This window comes from Pelophylax lessonae (assembly GCF_965119305.1).
Source record: "Pelophylax lessonae genome assembly, chromosome: 3".
Lineage (NCBI taxonomy): Eukaryota > Metazoa > Chordata > Amphibia > Anura > Ranidae > Pelophylax > Pelophylax lessonae.
In genome coordinates this window covers 180,980,589-181,000,266 of record NC_138770.1, presented here as the reverse complement: position 1 = coordinate 181,000,266, position 19,678 = coordinate 180,980,589, and the positions used below count along the sequence as shown (strand labels likewise).

The window sequence follows — 19,678 nt, the reverse complement described above, 5'->3', positions numbered from 1 at the left end:
CTGGTAGTTCAGCCACTGCCCCAGACACCTGGCATCTTCCTCTGTCCATTCTTCCTCCCCCACTGCCGCCCCCTCTCCTCAGCTCACAAGGCTCATTCATGATGGACAGAGAGTGCCAACTCATGGCTCTGCCCCTAGGTTGCAATGCGCCCTAGGCAGCTGCCTAGTTTGCCTAGTGGAAGCACCGGCCCTGTTTACACCTCTCTCACCATAGGAGAGGTGATTCTGGCAAGCTCAGTAAATTGCATTAAAAAAGGCCTGGATTCTTTCCTAGGTGTACATAATATAACTGGATACTAATATTTATAGGTAAAGTTGATCCAGGGAATATCTGATTGCCTCTCAGGGGATCAGGAAGGAAATTTTCCTCCTGCTGTAGCAAATTGGATCATGCTTTGCTGGGGTTTTTTACCTTCCTCTGGATCAACTGCGGGTATAGGATTGTGTATATGGGATTGTATGGTTGGGTTTTCTTTTTTATTGGTTGAGCTAGATGGACTCATGTCTTTTTTCAACATGACTAACTATATAACTAGGTAACCTTCACAGTTATATACTTTCTTGTCAGATAATATACATAATTTGTTTAATTTGATTAAGTGGAAAAAGTCATTTAAAAAAACAAAAACGGACCTAACATGTATTCTCTTTTCCAATAGTGATCTAGCACAGAAGCCCACTAAGGGCTCTTTTAAAGATGATGCTATAAAGAAGAAATCGTGTAAGCCTCACAAACATATTTTCTTCATGAAAACTCACAAGACGGCCAGCAGCACCATCATGAACATTCTGTTCCGCTTTGGAGAATCAAACAATCTGACAATCGCCTTTCCAGCTTATAACGCATCACAGTTCTTTTATCCTTTTTACTTCAACAAGGCTTATGTGGAAGACTATTTTAGGAGGGCCGTTCATAGCTTTGATATCATGTGTCACCACATGCGATTTCAATTGGGAGAGGTAATCTGTAATTAAAAATCTTTGAAAAAAACATATGAGCTAATAGATTAAGTCATTAAAGAAGAACTCCAGGTTTTACAAAGTGCAATGGATAGTTTACGCTTGCCTTCCAGTGTCCATTAGTGGGTAAAAGATTCTACAACTTGGCTGTCACTGTAGCACCATGACACTGTGGTACCATTAACTGAACACTTCTGGCCCCAGGAGACTAAAGGTGCAACTGGTATCAATAGGCAGCACTGACAGCGGAGTTTCCAGAGCCTTCTATTCGCCAATGGACAACGTGCAAGTAAGTGAAAACTGCACATTACACTTAAATCTCATTATAATTTAATGTTGTACTTACTGAAAAAACTTTCCTTTAAATTATTATTTAATTAATTCAATTAATATTTAATTATTATTATGGCATTTTTCTAAGAGACTCCTTTTACCAAATCCAGTGTTCGATGAGGCTAGCAACATGTTTCAAGAAACTATTGACAAATTGCAAGAGACTGTTAACATGGTACCAGAGATAGGTTAAAAGGAACATTACCATAGATTGCACACAATTCTAATTATAAAATCAGACTTTTAATTTTACAAGTAGCCATAGTCAAATTATTTAGAAACATATAAAGTAATTCATTGTTTGGACTTCTGTTTTTTTTTTTTAAGAAATAAAGGCCTAAGGCCCCTTTCACACATGCGGACCAGATCCGCCAGTCAGTTTTTGAGACGGATCTGAATGAATGCCCCATGCATCCCTATGGAGCAGCGGATATCAGCGGAGACATGTCTGCTGACATCCGATCCTATCCTGTCCATAAAATCCGGAAAGATGGAAACCCTATTTTCCATCCGGATCGGATGAGAACGGACAGGTGGTCAGTTCTCATCCGATTCCCCCATAGGGGACAGTGGGGATCTGACACCTCTGTCTCCGCACACAGAGCGGAGGCGGATCGGTCCCCCGCTGAGCAGAACCGCTCCGTTGACGGAACGGACCCGCGTGAAAGGGGCCTTTAAATAGAGCTTTGGCCCGGCATTTAGATATTTACAAATTTATAATAAACAATAAATACACATTATCAAACAAATCCTCACTGGCCTCTGTAGCTGCATACAAGGTGGGGTAAATAATTCTAAAAATTCCCAAGCAAAGGGTAAGTCGTTCAAGTTGAGTCTCAGCACCCTGCTCTCTTCCCTCTACTTGTGCACCTGCTCTGTGTTTACATTACAAATTAAAAGAATGACAGGCTACTAGTTCACTGCTGGTTGAGGAGAAACAAAACTATCTAGAAAAAAATAAAAATAAATAAAATTGATCACTTTTATAGTGTGGAGTGGTTTGTGTGCATCTTAGCTAGATGCAGTTTCGCAATCACAGCCAGTTTTGTGTACTGGTGCATTTAGTATCTATTTACATTACATAATATTTTTGTGACACTAAAATATAGAATTAAGCACTTCAACCCCAGAAGGGTTACCCTCCTTCATCACCAGGCCATAGTTTGTGATACAGCACTGCGTTAATTTAACCACTTTACCACCGGAGGATTTTGCTGTCTTCTGTCCAGGCCACTTTTTGCGATTCGGCGCTGTGCGACTTCAACTGACAATTGCGCGGTCGCGCGACGCCGTACCCAAACGAAATTTACGTCCTTTTTTTTCCCACAAACAGAGCTTTCTTTTGGTGGTATTTGATCACCTGTGCGATTTTTACTTTTTGCGCTATAAACAAAAAAAGAGCTTTTATTTGGAAAAAAAAACAATATTTTTAACATTTTTTTATATGAAATTCCCCCCAAAAAAGATGTAAAAACCAATTTTTTTATAAATTTTTGGCCAATTTGTTTTCTGCTACCTATGTTTGGTAAAAAAAATCGCAATAAGCGTATTTTGATTGGTTTGCGCAAAAGTTATTGCGTTTACTAACAAAGGGAAAGATTTCTGTCATTTTTGGTGTTTTTTTTTTTAACACGTAATGGCGGCGATCTGCGATTTTTTTTGCGAGACTGCGACATTGCGACGGACAGATCGGACCCTTGACTGACATTTTTGACACTTTTGGGGGTACCAGTGACATTACTGCAGTAATCAGTGCTATATATATGCACTGTTACTGTAAAAATGACACTGGCAGGGAAGGGGTTAATTTTATTGGAGAGGGAGGGGTTAATGTATGCCTGGTGCTTACTGACGTGTAGGGGGGGAGGTGACTGAGTGAGTCATGGACAGATCAGATGTCCAGCTATGCTGAACAGTCCGATCTGTCACTCCCTGTCACTATGGAGATCCGCCCGCTGTGTTTACACACAGCGGGCGGATCTCCAGACTCGATCCCCGACGATCGGGTAAGAGCAGCGGCGATCGCCGCTGCTCCTCCCCTGGCCCGACTCCCGCTGTGAATGAAAACAGCGGGAGCGAGCCTCCGGCGGTGCGCAAGCGCCGCCCAGAAGGATGAGTGTCTGACGACGTAGTACTACGTCGTCAGACAATAACAAGCCACTTTGCCGCAGTAATATTACTGTGAGCGGTCCTAAAGTGGTTAAGTGACAATTGCACGGTCATACGAAGCTGTACTCAAATAAAATTGATTTCCTTGTCCTTTTTTTCCCCACAAATAGAGCTTTCTTTTGGTGGTATTTGATCACCTCTGTGGTTTTTATTTTTTGTGCTATAAAAAAAAAAACCTGACAATTTTGAAAAATTTTTACTTTCTGCTATAAAACACAGCCAATAAAATAAATGAAAAACAATCTAATTTCTTCATCAGTTTAGGTCAATGTGTATTTTGTTTTATCTTGTTTTTGGTATAAAAAATCCCAATAATCGTATATTAATTGGTTTGCGCAAAAGCTATAGGGTCTACAAACTATGGATTCGATTTATGGAATTTTTTATTTTTTTTTTACTAGTAATGGCGGCAATCTGCGATTTTTAGCAGGACTGCGACATTGCAGTGGACAAATCTGACACTAAGTGACACTTTTTGGGGACCAGTGACACATATACAGTGATCAGTGCTAAAAAAGACACTGTCACTGTACTAATGACACTGGCAGGGAACGGGTTGGGTTAGCATCAGGGGCAATCAAAGGGTTAAATATACTCCTACGCAGTGCCTTCCAACTGTAGGGGGGGGGGTAATTTGGCTGTGAGAAGACAGAGATCCGTATTCCTGCTTAGCAAAAACAGAGGATCTCTTGTCTTCCTTACTAGCAGAATGGCAGACCGCCTTTCTGCCTCTCTCAGGAACGATCGGCAGGTTTCTGTATGTGATTTTGTGCAGGAGAGCCGCCGCCCCGCAGTATATATACGTGGAGTGGTCGGCAAGGGGTTAAGATGATATTACAGATATTTTCTTAATTCAGTTGACTGTAGTAGACAAATGTTCCCAGATGAGATGAGATGAAAAGTATTTATTTTGACAGTACAAGCTATCAGCTACATGGCATGTTCTGGCTGTGTAGAACCGTCTATGGCAAAACGTTTATAAGGACCCTGCTTGCAGAGGTCATTCAGTGTTTGGATCTGCAGCATTCGGGAGGGACAGCTGATCTATATAACCTGAAGCAAGAATCTTTCCCACACTAGGTGGGATAACAGCTCCAAAGCTGATTGGCCAAAGGTTAGAGTCTGTCCTAAACAGGGGCTACTATATCAGTTTACTTATTGACTGGGTTGTAGTTAGCTCAGACTGATTGTGCAGGTTTTCACCTGGTTTGTCCCTAAGCTTAGAAGGTGTTTTGTCTCACTGCTGCCAGTAGATGTCACTGTTATCACTGGTCATAGTATGAGATTTCACCAACAGAACTGTTATGACTATTTATATTTATATTTCCTTCAGCCAATCCAGTAGGAAGTTTAGACCACTGGGGCATGCTGGGGGAGAATATAAGTATTTGGGACAGGCCATGTGCTCCATCTAACTTGTGTCCATGTGAATGATTCTCAAACCATTATCAACTGTGCTCCCTTGTGTGACAGTCCATAAAGACATGGATGAGCGAGTTTGGGGTGGAGGAACTTAACTGGCATGCACAGAGTCCTAACCTCAAACCGATAGAACACCTTTGGGATGAATTAGAGCAAAGACTGCAAGTCAGGACTTCTCGTCCACATCAGTGCCTGACCTCACAAATGATGTTCTGGAAGAGTGGTCAAACATTCCCATAGACACACTCCTAAACCTTGTGGACAGCCTTCCCAGAAGAGTTGAAGCTGTTATAGCTGCAAAGGGTGGCAAACTCAATATCTAGCCCTACGGACAAAGACTGGGATGTCATTAAGGCTCCGTTTTCACTAGTGCGAATCATCATGCAACTTTGGACACAAAGTCGCATGACAAGTCACAGCCCATTGATTTTAATGGCACCTGTTTCAATCTATGCCACCTAAAGTTGCAGTGATTTTGAAAAGGCGCCTGCACTACTTTGATGCCACTTTTAGTCAGAGAGTGTAAAGTCAGATCAAAATTGGACTCACAGTTGCATCAAAGTCGCACTGCAAAGTTGCACTCTAAACCGTGTGACTTTGGCTTCGCACTAGTGGAAATGTAGCCTTAAGTCCATGTGCATATAAAGGCAGGTGTTCTAATACCTTTGGTAATATAGTGTATATACTCTGTATAGTAAGTATAACACATTTGTTTTGTTTTATTCACATAGTTGAATGTTGCACATTCTTTAGGGTATTAGTCTTGTAAACATATTGGTGGTCTGAGGGTGGTCTCAAAGCCTCATTGTAGTAATCTGAGACATTGTGAACAACTTCTCCTTCCTTGTCTGCTATTTTCACAGTAACTTATCTTTTACAGTAAAATGAACTCTTCCTGTGACTATTCTTAAAAAGCGTTAGTACAATTAAAAAGTTCCAACTTTTCTTTCCATCTACATCTTTTAATTCTATTTCTCCATCCTCCTTTTATTATTTTGTTCCTTCTCTCCTCATTTGCTTCTTGTCTTTTGTATATTTGATTTATTTCAATGATCTACTACCCTTGTCTCCGTCTCAGATTCATCCGAAAAGCTATCCATGAGTTTTCTTTTTTGATTAGTTGTCATCTTTATTTTTTACATATAACTATGTAGAAAATATCCATACAATGAGTTCTTCTTTAATGAAAGTTTGTATTCCCTGGAGTTAAGCTTTAATTTTGGTCAGCAGTGTTGCATGCTGGGGAAATTTGTGCACGCCTAGTAATTATTCACATTTACTAAGACATGAAATAAATACATTTTCAGCTATACTATTATACATAACTGGCCTTTAGACTTCTCACATTAATTTCATTTCACTATTATTTGAAACAAAAAATTATCTGTGTGACCTTTACTTACAGGTGGAGAAGGTGATGCCAGAGGACACTTTTTTTTTCACTATATTACGGAACCCTGTATCAGTCATGGAATCATCTTATACATATTACAATGGTATAGACATCTTCATCAATACTAAAAGTCTGAAAGAATTTATAATGAACCCCTACAAATTCTATAACAAAACAAGTATATACAGCAGTTATGCAAAGAATTTAATGACATTTGACCTTGGTTTTGACCACAATGGACCAGAGTCTTCAAAGTACTTCCAACTAGTCCAGAAATCTGTAGAGATAATGTTTAACTTGGTGCTTATAACAGAATACTTTGACGAGTCACTAGTGCTTCTAAAGGATGCCCTTTGCTGGACCTATGATGATGTCCTATCATTTCCATTAAACCGCAGAAGTAACGCCACCCGAAAAGTCCTCCCTGTAGAAATTCAGGAGAGGATCAAGATCTGGAACCAGCTGGACTGGCAGCTGTATGCTTATTTTAATAACACTTTCTGGGAAAAGGTGGATGCGTTTGGGCGAGAGCGTATGCAACAGGAGGTAGAGGAACTCCGGAGGAGAAGAGCTTTGCAATCGGAAATTTGTCTTCATGGTCAAGTGGATCCAAACCACATAAAAGATGATTCTCTAAAACCATTTCAGACTGGGTTAGCCAGAATCCTGGGTTACAACCTGAAACAAGGGCTGGCAGAGCCTGAGAGGTCACTGTGTAAAAGACTTATTACCCCAGAACTTCAATACAGCAATTTGTTGCTGAACAAACAAAAACAGATTACTAAAACAGTGAGAAAGATCATCAAAAGAAAAACCAGTAGGTTTGGACACAAAAAAATACAACTGTAATAACATTTTTAAATTGGCTGTGCTCTAAATTAGATAAATGTCACAAGTCTAAGGTATACCTCAGGTTAAAAACATTCATAAATGGTCAGAAAAAATTGCTATTTAGGTATACGAATGTTTTTATGATTTTTGTTTATAGCCATATCAGGGTTCAACAACCTACAACATATCCAGAGCATATAACCTATAGGGCTGCTAGGCTGCTATTTGAAATGAAAGAAGTAAAAAACAGTCAGATCTGAGCTTCACTTTTATTTCAAGGAACATAAATTGAGTGGCTTTGTTGACCTTTCCCTGTGAAAATGCTGATCAGGAGTCTGACTTTCTGGATCTGCAACCTTGTTTATGGGCAGTCATTTTGAAAGTACTAAGGGCTCTTTCACACGGGCGGTCCGATCAGATCCGCCTGTCAGTTTTTTAGGCGGATCTGATCGGATCCTCCATGCAGCTCTATGGGGCAGCGGGTGTCAGCGGAGGTCACCTCCGCTGACACCCGCTGCCATCCGCATCCGATCCTGTGCTGAAATCTGGACGGATGGAAACCCTATTTTTCCATCCGTTCAGTAATCGGAGCGGAGCGGATCTGATGAGAGCGGACAAGCGGTTCGCTCTCCTCCGATCCCCCATAGAGGGCAGCGGGTGCTGAGACACCTCCCTCTCCGCACTGCAAGCGGAGACGGAGCTGTCATCCGCCCGGCTCAGCGGGGATCGCGGATCGATCCCCGCTGAGCAACACGGATCCGCCTGCGGAGGCGGACCGTGTGAAAGAAGCCTTAAGCTGGAGGCAGACATTTTAGTAGTATTATACGAAGTGGATCAGGATGGCAGATTCTGTATAGCTCTTCATGTAGGTTTAGACATTCAGTTAAAAATATTTCTCCTAGGGTTGGTAAAGGTCTGAACCTTCACTAGGTTCATACCAGTGATCGACCGTTATCGGATTTTCGTTGCTGATATCGATATTTTGGCCATTGCATATCGGTATCGGTCGATATTGGCCGATATTTTCGTACATTTAAAAAATTATATTTTTTATTTTTATCACTTTACAGGTACTCTTGTGGAGGGATCCGGGGGTCTAAAAGACCCCAAACCCCTGCTCTGCACTTAAAAGCATTCAAAACGCCAAGTTTGGCTGTTTTGAATCCTGTCTTTTTTTACATCACTTTCGGTTTTTACACGGAGACCCGATCAGAGCCGAATGCGGTTTTGATCGTGTCTTCGGCGGCCGTGCAGGCTGCTTGCCCGGGTCTCCCGGTGGGACGCCAGTATTGGGGTAATGCCTCTAGTTGCAGGCATCACTCTGGTACAAGCACTTTCCCGAAATATCGGCAATATCAGTCACCTTGGTGGCCAATTCCGATATATCGGGGAAAGTGCAGATCGGCCCTTGATATATCGGCTTTGCCGATAATCGGTCGAGCACTAGTTCATACTGATGCTTGATATAGGCAAAAATATTCCACACCTCTAACACCATGGTTACAACATGCCAAGTTCCCATTGTCAATAAGTTAAAACCGTATTACATCCAAAAAACAAAAAGTTAATATATTGAAGCTTACCAATCCTTAGATGTGGCGACTGCATTTGTTTTATTTTATTTAGGTTTTTTTCCCTTTATTTCACTTGGTATTCCACCAGTAACACACTTCAGGGGGGATTTAGTAAAACTGGAGCATGGAAAATCTGGTGCAGCTCTGTACAGTGTCCAATCAGCTTCCAGGTTTTATTGTCAATGCCAAATTAAACAAGCTAAAGCTAAAATCTGATAGGCTACTACACATTTTAGGGTGTCTGCATTCTGAATGGAGACACCTTTAGACAGCAGCATTGTCAGTCTGGGTAGAGGGTCGTGTTAAACCAACATATTTAGATGAACTTGACTAAGAAATTGAAGTGGAACTCCAGCTAACACTTTATAAGCAGTTACGGTAAACAGTTTACTTTTTCTTTTGGGATAACATTTTTTTTTAATGAAAATGGATAAAAGAAGTCTAGAGTAAGCACCCCTGTCAGTGGTAAATTGTTTGTCTCATCCCTCTAACTGCCACTTCGTCTAGACACCTCGGTCTCCTAATGAAGAAATGCAGCCAAAGTTCATTTGGCTGTACTTCTCTGATGGATCACAGGTGTGCAGTTAGTTCTGCACTCCTGTGACCCGTTTTCAGCATACAGCAGGCTGTAACCCACTGTCAGCTGACATCACAGAGCCAGTCCAAGCTCAGGAAAAAATGCCACCATATGGTTGGGATCCACCCACATGCCTGGACTGGCACCCGACTCAATCACTCAGGTGGAGGATGCAGGTGGATGCAGCATTGAACCAATGCTGCATCCACCTAGGCAGGTTTGATTCTAAAAAAAAAAAAAAAAAAAAAAAATTCATACTTCTTTTTTTAAAGTAAGTTGAAAAATAACAAACTTACTGGTGGGAACACCAGGTGAAAAGAAAGGGAAAAAAGGGTAAAAATGAAAACTAATGCAGCCACCAAATCTAAGTATTGGTGAGCTGTAGTTTATTACATTTTTGTTCTTGGGTTTAATATTGCTTTAATCTAGTAATTTATTAATTCATGTTATGTCACTATGTTTGTAGTCTACCATTTTGCCCAAAAACCATGTGAATTAAAAAATAGATTGTTACTCCTCATGGTCATATCACAGTGACCTTTTAAAATGTACACTAAATTACTGAAAGTATTGGGACACCTGCCTTTACATGCACATGAACTTTGATGGCCTCCCAGTCTTAATCTGTAGGGTTAAATTTTGAGTTGACCCACACTTTGCAGCTATAACAGCTTCAACTCTTCTGGGAAGGCTGTCCACAAGGTTTAGGAGTGTGTCTATGGGAATGTTTGACCATTCTTCCAGAAGCGTATTTGTGAGGTCAGGTACTGATGTGGACGAGAAGGCCTTGCTTGCAGTCTTCACACTAATTTATCCCAAAGGTGTTCTATCGAGTTGAGGTCAGGACTCTGTGCAGGCCAGTCAAGTTCCTTCACCCCAAACTCGCTCATCCATGTCTTTATGGATCTTGGTTTTTGCACTGGTCCAAATTGTTTGGTGGAGTGGGGTTGTTTTTCAGGGGTCGGACTTGGCCCTTTAGTTCCAGTGAGGAACTCTTAAGACGTCAGCATAGCAAGACATTTTGTACAATTTCATGCTCCCAACTTTGTGGGAACAGTTTGGGGATGGCCCTTTCCTGTTCCAACAAGACTGCACACCAGTGCACAAAGCAAGGTCCATAAAGACATGGATGAGCGAGTTTGGGGTGAAGGAACTTGACTGGCCTGCACAGAGTCCTGACCTCAACCCAATAGAACACCTTTGGGATGAATTAGTGTTGAGACTGTGAGCCAGGCCTTCTCATCCAACATCTTTGCCTGACCCCACAAATGTGCTTCTAGTAGAATGGTCAAACATTCCCATAGATACACCCCTAAAACTTGTGGACATTCTTCCCAGAAAAGTTGAAGCTGTTACAGCTGCAAAGGGTGGGCCAACTCAATATTGAACCTTACGGATTAAGACTGGGATGCCATTAAAGTTCATGTGCATGTAAAGGCAGGTGTCCCAATACTTTTGTCAATATAGTGGATGTGATCACTAAATCTATTTTGCAGTATGTTTGGCATCACGCCCCACTGTATACAGTTTTATTAAGCACGTTTTTTGTCAATCAGTTGAAATCTGATCTGGAGATCCTGCCAGTAACACAGCACATCCTGTTGCAACCAGTGGCGGCTGGTGCTCAAAATTTTTGGGGGAGCGCAAAAAGAAAAATATAATAGGTATTGCTTCGCGTCAAAAAACGCAGTAAAAAATTGGTTGACTTTGAAGTCATGGTACAGGCATGGCACAGGTGATGGTAAAGGCATGGCAAAGGTGATGGTACAGGAGATGGTATAGGCATGGCACAGATATGGTATAGGCATGTCACAGGTCATGGTACAGGAGATGGTATATGCCCCCTTTCAATGCAGTGACCAGCGTACATGCCCCCTTTCAATGCAGAGACCAGCGTACATGCTCCCTTTCAATGCAGAGACCAGCGTGCGTGCCCCCTTTAATGCAGAGATCAGCGTGCGTGCCCCCTTCAATGCAATAAACACTGTGCTGTGCCCCCTTCAATGCAATGAACACTGTGCTATGCCCCCTTCAATGCAATAAACACTGTGCTGTGCCCCCTTCAATGCAATAAACACTGTGCTGTGCCCCCTTCAATGCAATGAACACTGTTTCTGTGCCCCCTTCAATGCAATGAACACTGTGCTGTGCCCCCCCAATGCAGAGTTCAACGTGCATGCCCCCTTCAATGCAACTGTGCTGTCCCCCCTTCAATGCAATGACCAATGTGCTGTGCCCCCTTCAATGCAATAAACACTGTGCTGTGCCCCCTTCAATGCAATAAACACTGTTCTGTGCCCCCTTCAATGCAATGAACACTGTGCTGTGCCCCCTTCAATGCAATAAACACTGTTCTGTGCCCCCTTCAATGCAATGAACACTGTTCCGTGCCCCCATCAATGCAGAGTTCAGCGTGCGAGCCCCTTTCAATGCAGAGCGCCACAGCATTGTCCCCAATCACTGCAGAGAGCCACAGAATTGTCCCCAATTACTGCAGAGCGCCACAGAATTGTCCCCAATGATTGCAGAGTGCCACAGCATTGTACTCCAATGATTGCAGAGTGCCCACAGCATTGTACCCCAATGATTGCAGAGTGCCACAGCATTGTACCCCAATGATTGCAGAGTGCCATCAGCATTGTACCCCAATGATTGCAGAGTGCCACAGAATTGTACCCCAATGATTGCAGAGTGCCATCAGCATTGTACCCCAATGATCGCAGAGTGCCACAGCATTGTACCCCAATGATTTCAGAGTGCCACAGCATTGTACCCCAATGATTGCAGAGTGCCCACAGCATTGTACCCCAATGATTGCAGAGTATGCCACAGCATTGTACCCCAATGATTGCAGAGTGCCACAGCATTGTACCCCAATGATTGCAGAGTGCCACAGCATTGTACCCCAATGATTGCAGAGCGCCACAGCATTGTCCCCAATGATTGCAGAGTGCCACAGCATTGTACCCCAATGATTGCAGAGTGCCCACAGCATTGTACCCCAATGATTGCAGAGTGCCACAGCATTGTACCCCAATGATTGCAGAGTGCCATCAGCATTGTACCCCAATGATTGCAGAGTGCCACAGAATTGTACCCCAATGATTGCAGAGTGCCACAGAATTGTACCCCAATGATTGCAGAGTGCCATCAGCATTGTACCCCAATGATCGCAGAGTGCCACAGCATTGTACCCCAATGATTTCAGAGTGCCACAGCATTGTACCCCAATGATTAAAGAGTGCCCACAGCATTGTACCCCAATGATTGCAGAGTATGCCACAGCATTGTACCCCAATGATTGCAGAGTGCCACAGCATTGTACCCCAATGATTGCAGAGTGCCACAGCATTGTACCCCAATGATTGCAGAGTGTCCACAAGGACAATGCTGCTCTGGATGCACCCCACCCCGACAATAGAAGAGGAGAGGGACCCATGTAGCTAAGGAAGGGCACAAGGTTGTTCCCATAATTCAACCAAAAGTGTAAACCTATTGTAATTGGTACAATGGATGTCCAGAGTTGTTTGCATGCATTTAGACCAGCAAACAATGCCATGCTTGAATTTTTTAGGACACGTTGTACATTCATATGTGGCTTTGTACAGCTTTTTGTATTTTTTAATAACAGCTAATCAAAAATCGGTGACAACAGCGGGAAGCTGTTTGTTACAAAGTGCTGAACCTCTGCATATGTTGCTCGGAAGCATCTTGTGACAATTCATACAATGCACCGTCTCTGCGCTCTGTCAGAACATTTCAGTGAATTGTATGGAGCTTGCACGCCTCGGCTGCTAAAGGAGAAACAATTACTTATTGCAGAAGATGGGAAGCAGTGTTGCAAACTGCACCACTTACCGGTGGTGGTCTGGACGGATGGATCCGATTCCGGTCCGGTGACTCCGGTCTCCTCTTCGCTCTCTGCCGGTGCCGCTGTCACTCCCGTCTCCCGCCGTTACCGTCCGTCCACTAGTCTCCGACTCGGTGCGGCAGCGTGACTGACGCACGCGACGTGACGTCAGCGGGGTCAGTATGGGGCCATGGGATGTCCTGGATGATGATTGGTCCAGGCTGTAGACTGGACCAATCACAGCCAGGATATCAGAAAGTGGGGGTGTCCAATCGCAAAGACTTGCACCCAGGTTACGCCCCCAGAAGGCAGTCAATCGGCGCCTCTTCTGGGACGTAAACCCCACCCCCCCCCCCCCCAGCCACCAGTGCCATCACAGAGGCCGGCGAACCCAATTTATTTTTTTTTACAACTTTATTTGTTCGCTTTGTAATTTTTGTTTTCTTTTTTTTAGGGGTAGGGGGGCGGCGCCCTGGCGCCCCCTATGCACGGGCCGCCACTGGTTGCAACTCTAAGGCCCCTTTCACACATGGGAGTCTGTCGGCGGACTCCTATTATCTCAGCGGGGGATCGATCCGCCGTTCCCCCGCTAAGCAGGCGGAAGGCAGCTCTGTCTCCGCGCTGTGTGTAGAGACAGAGCTGTCAGGTCCCCGTTCTTCTCTATGGGGGAATCGGATGAGAATGGACCGCCTGTCCGTTCTCATCCAATCCCATCTAATCCAATCCATTGGATGGATGGAAAATAGGGTTTCCATCTGTCCAGATTTGACGGACCGGATCGGATGTCAGGGGACATGTCTCCGCTGACATCCGATGCCCCATAGAGATGCATGGGGCATCCGTTCAGATCCGCTTGAAAAACTGATAGGCGGATCTGAACGGTCTGCCTGTGTGAAAGGGGCCTAAGGGCTAAAGCACACTGCAGCTCAAAGAAGCTGCTCCTACAGACTTTTGAGCTTTTTTGAGCTTTCGAGCAGAACAGGCGCCTAAATGCCCAAAAACGCGCGTAAAAGCACGAAAAAGCATGGAAAAGCTCAAAGAAGCTCGAAAACACACACAAAAAAAATATATAGGATAAAGGAAGGGTTTGCGAAAAAAAAACGCTTATGCTCAAAGAAGCTCAAAGGAGCTAAAATAACTTCAAAGAAGCTCAATAAATAAAAAAAAGTGCAAAAGAGCCCCAAAATCACAAGTTCCTTCAAGCTGAAATAAAAGCTCAAATGCCTGTAAAAGCAGCTTTTTCCGAACAGCAGTGTGCATGAGCCCTAAGCCAAAGTCTCTCAATTAGCAGCAGTGTTGTCAGTGCAGCTTGCAGTGTATGCACCTTCAGGTGGCCATTGGGTTGCCTATTTGTACATAGTCCAATGTTCAAGTGAAGAATTGGGATCCACAGGGTCAAACCGCTGCTTCTAAATTCGAGGGGCAGCCGCTTAGCATTGCAACAGGAAGTGCTGTTACTTGCAGAATCAACAGGTAAGAAACTTTACAACAATTTCACAAATTATTTGCTTAAAAAAACGGTATGCAGCACGACAAGATGCCGATAATACTAAAAAATTGATTTAGGATTTACATTGATGTTAACACTGCACCTCTCCTACTTTGCTCTGCTGATGACTCCAAATAGATTGCAATCATTGAAGTATGTAAATTTGCTTTATCCCATTTTCTTTGTAAAATTCAATATGTGGCTTTTACAGTAGTTTTGGAACATATGCAATATACTGTACATCTAAAATAAATCTCACCAATACAGCCAGAAATATTTGTATTACATTTTTTATTCTTAAAATGTCTGTTAAAGCTTCTTGTTCTAAAATAAAATATATATGCTGTTGAGAGAGATATTTGTTTATTAGAAGAGGATCATTGAGAAGGACCTATTTACTACTTTAAATTAAAGAGGATCATTGAGAAGGACACATTTACTACTTTAAATTGAACAGAATCATTGAAAAGGACACATTTACTACTTTAAATTAAAGAGGATCATTGAGAAGGACACATTTACTACTTTAAATTGACCCTGTGATGGACAGATTTTAGGGGCTGCCTTTGCTGACCTCCTTTTTAAAATGCCAGTTGTTTGGCCATTTCTGAATTCAATATTTTTTTAAACATAAATGCTGAAAATGAGTGTCAGAAAATTGTCAAAATGCCTTATTTTATTCTCAATCTAGGTCAGAAAGCGTTGAAGCCAATGCATCAACATAGCACACCCAAAGAACTAGCATTTTCGGGAGAGGTCAGCAACGGCAGCCTCCAGAATTCTCTCATGACAAATTTCCTTTACCACGCAGTCCCTGACATGAAAAGGCACTGTAGATAGACTTTTGATGAACCCCAAGATACAGTGGAATGAAAAACATCTGTGGTGTAATTTCCAGAGACTGCTGGGGTGTTTTTTTCTGCCTTTAGGTAAAAGAATCTAGGACAATATTTCTAGAACAGGTTTAGCCGCTTTTGTCTTTTAATGACGCATTTTCCACTTTCTGCTGCCTGGCCTCACTGGATTTTTTCTTTGAACTCTTTGAAGGCGATGATTTATTACTTGAAGTTTTAGGCTGAACATTCTTTGTTTTTGGGGTTCTGAATTTGCTTTTCTGGCTGTAGAGAAGATTCCTCTGGAAGAGTCGAGGGATGTTTCCCTTGTACAAGAAAAGGGCCATCATCATGCCTGGGTAAAAAAAAAAAAACAGTTAATAAGTAGAATGTATGAATTAGAAACCGTGGCACAATTTAGTAAAGCTCCACTTCAGTCAAAAACTTTTTTTTTTTTTTATAGCTTTGAACAGAGTTAAGCTGGATACACACTATCCAACTTTTGTGGTTAGATTTCCTTCAGATTTACCTTTTCTATGAAGTGCAAGGGCCTGCCAGATTGCATACAAATTGAAAGTGTTTAGGTCTGACCTCATATTATATGGTTTTGGTAAGTCTAAAGGAAAAAGTCTTCAGAAAATCTTATAGTGTGTATGGCCCATTAGGAAGGGATTGTAGCCTTGGAAAGTTTTCACTGCATCCCATTTGGAGACAATTCCCCTCACTTGTTGGGACAGAAAGTGATGGGGAATTTCTCCTGAAGAACAAAGCCTGCATAAAACCCAAAACACTTTTCAGTATAATGGAAAAGAGAATACTCCTCAGGCTATTATTATTATCCATGGGGTTGATTAACTAAAGGCAAGTGGACTGTGCACTTTGTAAGGGAATTTGTTCCAGAGCGTATTACATGAGGTGAAGCTTTGCATAGAATACCCAATCACATGCAAGGAAACTAGCAAAAAACAAAATAGCATTTTTGCTTGCACATGATTGATGGAAGTCCACGAGCAGCCCCTCATTTACTAAGCTTTGGAGAAAGCAAATTCCCTTGCAGAGTGCAAATGCACATGCAAAGTGCACAGTCTATTTGCCTTTAGTAAATCAACCTCGGTGTCTTCCTGTCCCAGTTACAATTGCTACTTTTTTTTTTTTTGCCATGTTGTTTTCACAGAGCTGGAAAGTGAAGTGATATCTCAAAAGCAGGGTCCTGGACAGCAATTAAAGCTTGACAGCTATTTACTAGTCTATTAAAAAAAAAAAAAGTTGAAGACTACAGTACCAGACTCTTATTATTTGGATTCATCATTCAGGCACTCTGATAACCAAGAACTCTGTGAACTGATGAGATCAGTCATGAATACTACAGTGCGGTGATCTTGCCATGGTGTGCGAAAAGCCTAAAATACTTAAATAAATATGTCCCCGGTATAGAATCAGCAGTCAGTTCCTGCAGTTATCGCAAAGCTCCCAGTTTTACTTTCTCCACGCTATCACTGAGGAGTAGAAAAAGAAGGACAGCACTTCCACATAATGCCTATTTTATATAGAGGGATTTATGGACAGCTGTACAGTGATGCAGGTTCCACAAGAGAGAAAGAGATTTATTGTGCTGACTGAAAATGGCTCTTTTTAGCACAAGAGGGCTAGTAGTGGACTAACGAGATTATTTTATCCAACCATTAGATGTTCCGCCTGATAGTGGCTGTCCAGTAGGGTTGGGAGAACCTTTATATTTGCACATTTAAAGTAATAGACCGATCTTATCAATCCTTTTAGGGAGAGGCTGGAGATAGGCAGGTGTCAGTGGTCCACATCGATTTTGCTGTGTGTGGGGTGCAGTGAACACAATCTTTTTTGCCCACTGAGGAGGAGGGAGAAAAGTCTTTTTCTATCAGTCACTGTGTGCAGCGTTTTTCCTTCAGTGCTGTGCTGTGCTGACTGTGATAATACACTGCTGTGTTCACATGTGCTATTATTGAGAGATTTCAAAAGTTATACACTTTTTTCTATTCCACTATTCAATATACACCCTTGGGTTAAAAAAATTTAATTGTGGCATAGTCTGTACTAATCTAGTTAAAAATTACAAACTTAAAAGGGGAATTTTTTTTTTTCCCCTCCATAGCCTGCAGCAGAGCTGAATGATATAAGACACTGCTGTTCACATGTGCTATTAATAAATCACACCAATTTTATATCATATTTTCTATTCCGCTATTCAATAAAAACCTTTGGGTATAAACAATTAAATTGCGGGATAGTCTGTGTTGGTACGTGTGAGATACACCTTTCCAATTTTTGGGGTGCATCTCATACTTCTGAAGATTTGAGGGTGCTGCCTGTTCCGAACTCCTCCTACTCCTCATCCTGCCTTTGGGAGTACAAAAAATAGTAATTGGGGCCTAGTCTGGTTCTGTACGTGTGAGATACATACACCTTTTTTTGATAATATTTTCTATTCCGCTATTCAATAAAAACCTTTGGGTATAAACAATTAAATTGCGGGATAGTCTGTGTTGGTACGTGTGAGATACACCTTTCCAATTTTTGGGGTGCATCTCATACTTCTGAAGATTTGAGGGTGCTGCCTGTTCCGAACTCCTCCTACTCCTCATCCTGCCTTTGGGGGTACAAAAAATAGTAATTGGGTCCTAGTCTAATTCTGTACGTGTGAGATACATACACCTTTTTTTGATAATATTTTCTATTCCGCTATTCAATAAAAACCTTTGGGTATAAACAATTAAATTGCGGGATAGTCTGTGTTGGTACGTGTGAGATACACCTTTCCAATTTTTGGGGTGCATCTCATACTTCTGAAGATTTGAGGGTGCTGCCTGTTCCGAACTCCTCCTACTCCTCATCCTGCCTTTGGGGGTACAAAAAATAGTAATTGGGGCTTAGTCTGGTTCTGTACGTGTGAGATACATACACTTTTTTTGATAATATTTTCTATTCCGCTATTCAATAAAAACCTTTGGGTATAAACAATTAAATTGCAGGATAGTCTGTGTTGGTACGTGTGAGATACACCTTTGCAATTTTTGGGGCGCATCTCATACTGCCGAGGATTTGAGGGTGCTTCAGTCTGCCTCCTGCCTGTTCCGAACTCCTCCTACTCCTCATCCTGCCTTTAGGGTACAAAAAATTGTAATCGGGGCATAGTTTGTGTTTGTACGTGTGAGATACACCATTTTGTAAAATTTGTCCTATTCCGCTATTCAATATACACCCTGTTTGAGTGTAAAAAATTAAATTGCGGGATTGTCTATATCGATACATGTGAGATACACCTTTTTAAATTTGTTTGGCGCATCTCCTTCTACCGCTGAGGATTGCAGGGCGCTTCAGTTTGCCTCCTGTTCCCAACTCCTCCTACTCCTCTTCCTCATCCTGCCTTTAGGGTACAAAAAATTGTAATCGGGGCCTAGTTTGTGTTTGTACGTGTGAGATACACCGTTTTGTAAAATTTGTCCTATTCCGCTATTCAATATACACCCTGTTTGAGTGTAAAAAATTAAATTGCGGGATAGTCTGTATCGGTACATGTGAGATACACCTTTTTAAATTTGTTTGGCGCATCTCCTTCTACCGCCGAGGATTGCAGGGCGCTTCAGTTTGCCTCCTGTTCCCAACTCCTCCTACTCCTCTTCCTCATCCTGCCTTTAGGGTACAAAAAATTGTAATTAGGGCCTAGTTTGTGTTTGTACGTGTGAGATACACCGTTTTGTAAAATTTGTCCTATTCCGCTATTCAATATACACCCTGTTTGAGTGTAAAAAATTAAATTGCGGGATAGTTTGTATCGGTACATGTGAGATACACCTTTTTAAATTTGTTTGGCGCATCTCCTTCTACCGCCGAGGATTGCAGGGCGCTTCAGTTTGCCTCCTGTTCCCAACTCCTCCTACTCCTCTTCCTCATCCTGCCTTTAGGGTACAAAAAATTGTAATCGGGGCCTAGTCTGTGTTTGTACGTGTGAGATACACCGTATTATAAAATTTTTCCTATTCCGCTATTCAATATACACCCTTTTGGAGTGTAAAAAATTTAATTACAGCATAGTCTGTATCGGTACGTGTGAGATACACCTTTTAAATTTGTTTGGCGCATCTCCTTCCACCGCCAAGGATTGCAGGGCGCTTCAGTTTGCCTCCTGTTCCCAACTCCTCCTACTCCTCTTCCTCATCCTCCCTTTAGGGTACAAAAAATTTTAATCGGGGCCTAGTCTGTGTTTGTACGTG

General features: G+C 42.2%; 2 protein-coding genes across 2 annotated transcripts in view; one reads left to right on the top strand and one right to left on the bottom strand.

Moving 5' to 3' along the window:
* Positions 1 to 685: 685 nt before the first annotated feature.
* Positions 686 to 7,126, top strand: LOC309550432 (galactose-3-O-sulfotransferase 2-like; the record flags this gene model as incomplete). Its single annotated transcript, XM_082250814.1, has 2 exons — positions 686 to 960; positions 6,290 to 7,126. Exons 1-2 carry the CDS (start codon positions 748 to 750, stop codon positions 7,124 to 7,126), a joined length of 1,050 nt encoding a protein of 349 aa, XP_082106940.1. The 5' UTR covers positions 686 to 747.
* Positions 7,127 to 15,476: 8,350 nt separating this feature from the next.
* AQP12B (aquaporin 12B) overlaps positions 15,477 to 19,678 on the bottom strand; it is a gene marked incomplete at its 5' end in the record, with an annotated part of 63,603 nt that continues 59,401 nt past the window's right edge. Inside the window, one exon of the mRNA XM_082249341.1 lies at positions 15,477 to 15,786. Within this exon, the coding sequence (XP_082105467.1) occupies positions 15,563 to 15,786 (224 nt within the window). The 3' untranslated portion in view covers positions 15,477 to 15,562. The remainder of the gene's footprint in view (positions 15,787 to 19,678) is intronic.